This window comes from Zea mays, chromosome 9, assembly GCF_902167145.1.
Source record: "Zea mays cultivar B73 chromosome 9, Zm-B73-REFERENCE-NAM-5.0, whole genome shotgun sequence".
Classification (NCBI taxonomy): Eukaryota; Viridiplantae; Streptophyta; class Magnoliopsida; order Poales; family Poaceae; genus Zea; species Zea mays.
In genome coordinates, this window is record NC_050104.1 from 31,004,951 (window position 1) to 31,009,364 (window position 4,414).

At 42.2% G+C, this 4,414-nt stretch overlaps 1 protein-coding gene and 1 long non-coding RNA gene across 2 annotated transcripts; one reads left to right on the plus strand and one right to left on the minus strand.

The window, feature by feature from the left end:
- The first annotated feature begins 846 nt into the window (after positions 1–846).
- LOC103638197 (uncharacterized) lies at positions 847–1,323 on the plus strand. Its single transcript, XR_558616.2, has 3 exons — positions 847–935; positions 1,083–1,130; positions 1,219–1,323. It is a non-coding gene; the product is annotated as an uncharacterized lncRNA (long non-coding RNA).
- A 2,064-nt stretch (positions 1,324–3,387) lies between these two features.
- Positions 3,388–3,966, minus strand: LOC118473436 (uncharacterized; the record flags this gene model as incomplete). Its single annotated transcript, XM_035962818.1, has 2 exons — positions 3,946–3,966; positions 3,388–3,582 (listed from the first exon to the last, which is right to left on the minus strand). Coding segments are annotated over exons 1-2 (216 nt in total), but the record flags the coding sequence as incomplete, so codon positions are not given.
- Positions 3,967–4,414: the final 448 nt, after the last annotated feature.

Here is a 4,414-nt window from a genome sequence, read left to right on the forward strand (position 1 = left end):
TCTTATTCACTTTGGCTTGACCAATCCTCTTAATCACTTCAACCTCTATTATGATCATATTTATGCATAGTGATTTCTCAGGACTTGTCCATATACTCAAACCAATATAGAGACCATATTATATCCATTTGCATTGTCTCACTGGTTATTTGACCTTGTGTTGAACCTTGTTCACTGATCATTATACACTATTCAAGTATGTTCATCATACTGAATTTCTTGTTCAACACTTAGCAAACTTGTTAGACCTTTAAATGTGTTGTTATCCAAATCACCAAAACTCACAAAAGGGATGAATGCACTTTCAACAATCCATCCACAAAAGCGATAAACAGAGATGACAAAGATGTACATCCACAAAAGGCAAGACATCATCTGTGACGTGTTCAGACTGCAGGTTTGTCAAGGCTGCAAACAAATATAAGAATGTGAGTATAAAGTTCCATAAATATTATGCGCTGGGTCTTTGAAGTTAATGTTATACCAAAGAAAGATATTAAGCACATGTATACAACCTCAAGGCTACACAAACAGGGTCTTGATCGCAAACCAATAGCCTTAGACAGTTTACTTAGGCAAGAAAGATATGATTATGTAACTGCCTATAGAGGAAGTTGTTCACTGGCTAAGTACTTTTGGCTCTGCCCAGAGCTATATTCAGCAAAGGCAACAAGTTCCAGATAAAAATACTTCTTTTGCTAAATGAGTAAGAAGTTGGGGTAATATTTTGTGGCTTAAGTTCTTACATTGGTCAATCAAGGAGCAGATGTGACTGTTTCAGACACTCGCGCTAGTTTCTGTTTGATTGGATTGTTGGATCGGGATCCAAGCAACTAACCGTTGTGTCTGGCTGCTGATTTGTTAGGCTAAGAAGGACCTAACGGAGGTTACCCACAAGGTCTACTTCGATGTCGAGATTGACGGCAAGCCCGTAGGTTTGTTGCGCCACCCTCTCGCTTTCTCAATGTCAGATAGTCAGATCAGCACGCTACGGCGTACGATGGAGCAATAGGGCCACTTTAGATGTCTAGCTATTTGGTCTCTCTCACCAGTGCTTAGAAAATCTTCAGCAGCTTTCATAGGTCGGATTGTCATGGGGCTTTTTGGGAAGACTGTTCCTAAGACAGCAGGTATTATGAACTTATTGTTAACTATTCAAAACTATCTTCTCATGAGATAAGAGAAAACTAATGCCCCTACAACTTGTTTTTCCTATAGAGAACTTCCGAGCTCTTTGCACAGGTATGTTTTATGCTATTATTACCCTTGTTATAGTTTTCCAATGACTAAACTCATGGTAGGTTTAAGGTTTGGCAGTCTTAAATTGAGATTGTTTTGTCATGCAGCATAACTAAAAGTAATGGGCAGTTCCATTACCAACCCAGCTTTCCTACAAATATGGCGTTTGGCCTAGAAAACATCAGATGATACATGTCCACTATGTTGCAGGGTTTCTGGATTGTTTTTACTTGAGTCTGGAACGACGGGAATGGAAGCATACGAGTTACTGTTGGCCCAGCATACGACAGGAATGGAAGCAACAACAGGAATGGAAGCAAGAAGGCATAGAGAGGCAGAGGATGTACCTAGAATCAGCAATGCCAGAAGCCAAGTCATGGCCATCACCAGTTTTATCAGCTGAGCCTCCCAATATCTTCCTCGCAACCTGCCTGGTAGCTGAGGACCCACCTTTTGAGAGTGGCGTTGGCGACCTTGCACGCTACATCGAAGTGCATAGTCTGTAAGGCAACCTTAGTTGGTGGCAACAACAAATGTATTGAGTGTTCGAAAGCATGGGTTACCTTATCCTTGCTGTAGTTTTTGGTGCTCTGTGGTGTCTGAAAAGAGGTACCTCCAGTTGGGACAGAGTCTGCTGATGTAGACTTGGATGCAGCCCGCGCAGACGAAATTGATGAAGGTTGGGATCCACTGGGTGAAATTGGAACCTGACCTCCATCACCAATCTCGGCGACAACTGTGTTAACCTGGAAACACACATTGCCTAAAGCAATGGTGCTGTCTGTGAAGCTTACGTTGAATGTGTACACCTTTTCCGTCAGCCTAGTTATTTCATCAGGAATAAATCCGGCTAGATTATCTGCGATCAAGATGTCAAGTGGTTTCTTAACAATGTGCTGTGCCATACGTCCAAATAGTATGAAATCAGTCTCGCCTGTCTCATCTCCTGCTGTGATGAGCAACCTGTACCTGCGCATAAAGTAGCAGTCACAGATGTATGATTAAGGATTCAGCAGGCATAGATGTACCAGACCAAGAAACATCACATACCTTGGATTAGGCGGACCAACATGGCCACAACCAGAGTCCGAGCATTTATAGGCATCACCATGAGGCTTTGTTTTCTTGAGGCACTTTCTACAAGACTCGTACCACCATAGTTGATCAATCTTAAGAACGGTAACTGTTATCAACCACTCAACTTTCTAAAAAAACAGTTAAATGAGGCAGTACAGGGGTTAGCATTGTTCTCTTAGGCACATAAGAAGAGTGTATAAAAAGATGTAGTCGATTAGCATGAAAGGAACCACCTCATGCTTGAATGGATGCATGTGTTTGATTTCAGATACTTTCTTATGCTCAGCGGTAGAAATCCTCGTCACACGCTGCGTCGAACCAGCAACAGCCATAATTGGGCTCCTTTTATGTTGCAAGCTAAAAAAGTAGACAAGCGAACTAGACATATAAAGGGTAGACCTATATTTTTTGGCGTTCAAGGGAAGCGGGCGACGTGTTTATGGTACCTGGCTGCAAGGCTTGTTGCTTCTGGTACCTGCGGATTCACGTACCATTTGCAAGACGATCCACATGTCAGCGAAGTGGTACCTGAAAGGTTTGAAACCTTGGGTAAACATAGAGTCTTAATAGAAGTGTAAATAGCAAGGTTAGACAAACATACCAGCATAGGATCTAGCAAGAGTACCAACAAAGATAATAATCTGGAGTGAGTCCTGGCCGGCAATACTAATCTGATCCGCCGGGAAGGAGGTTGCCTGCTCACCCCACAGCACAACCTCAAGGGGAGTACAGCTACAAACACGATTAAAACGAGTCACAAGTATAACCTCATGGGTAAAACAACTTGCTGCAGAGGTAAGTAACTAACCTCTCATTTTGTATAGTGACAGATCTCTTTGCTGTTTGAGTCTGGCGCATCTTTGTACGAATGGTTGCGACATCCGAGATCATGGTGACCGCGCCAATGACATCTATTTTACATAACAATATAGAGTGACAAGAGAGCATTTGGTTGAACTGTGTAAAACGCAGGATGTATTCATGCTATGTACCTATGAAATACTCCCTAATGTCCACAAGGGTTGTAAGCTGGTCAAAGGGAGTGAGGGAGTAAACAAGCTCTGGAAAAGCCGGTGGCACTTCAATAAGCTCCTCGACTGTCGTCCATTTTGTGAAACCGATCATGATATCGTTGTCAACAAGCTTGTACATCCTATTTGCTTTCTTGATCTGAACGTAGGAGACGTTGTAGACATTGCCCTCCTTTATCATGGGCTTGAAAACGGCAGCAAGTGGAGGGTATATTTGAGCATGAGCACTGCCACCCTGCAGAAAATAAAAGAAATGCCTCCGTCACTATACAATTTTGGCATAATTTTCAGTGATATTATGTGTTTCAATATTATAAGTGAGGTAACCATTATATCTGAGAGGGACTGAAGCCAGATTGATTATCGTAATAAGAAGCTAACTGGAGGGAGTATCATTTATTTAGAATGTGGTTACATATTTATTGGACCATGTTAACATTTTCAAGAAGAAGTTGCTGCCATATTCCGAGTAGCATACAAGGACAAGTCTGGAATAATTTTGTGGGATGAAGTTAATGCACCAGAACCAATAAGTCTGTGGGAATGCTGCCTTAATTCAAATCTAGATCAATGTCCATGTATTAATAAGATTGCGTACCTCCTCATCGATGAGGACCATATCAGCGTGGAGGAGCTTCGACTCATCTTGAGGATCATAAAATTCCCACATACGGGAGACACGGACACACAACCGGTCACTGCAATTCCCAATCATAAGGCTACCAATCAGAACCTCTGCCATCTGCAAAGTAAAGGCAAAAGAGGGACAAGAACATTTGTCCAGTGAGTATGTGTTGAGAGTAAGAGATGAAGTAAGCATGTTGAATGTCAGAACAAACACCTTAGTACAAAAGAGGTACGATCGATGAGTGGTGCGCGCATAGAAAATTTCAAAACCAAAAAATGGAAGGGGCAGCAGTATGGTACATAAATGTATCTACAATATGCACATCTGTACACAAATGAGATCTAGAATAGGTGAGCTGCGCTACGACGATGCTGCTAGCGCAGCATCTAAGACCTCGTGGTAAACAACATTTCGAGTACAGGAGCCACAGGAACCATCA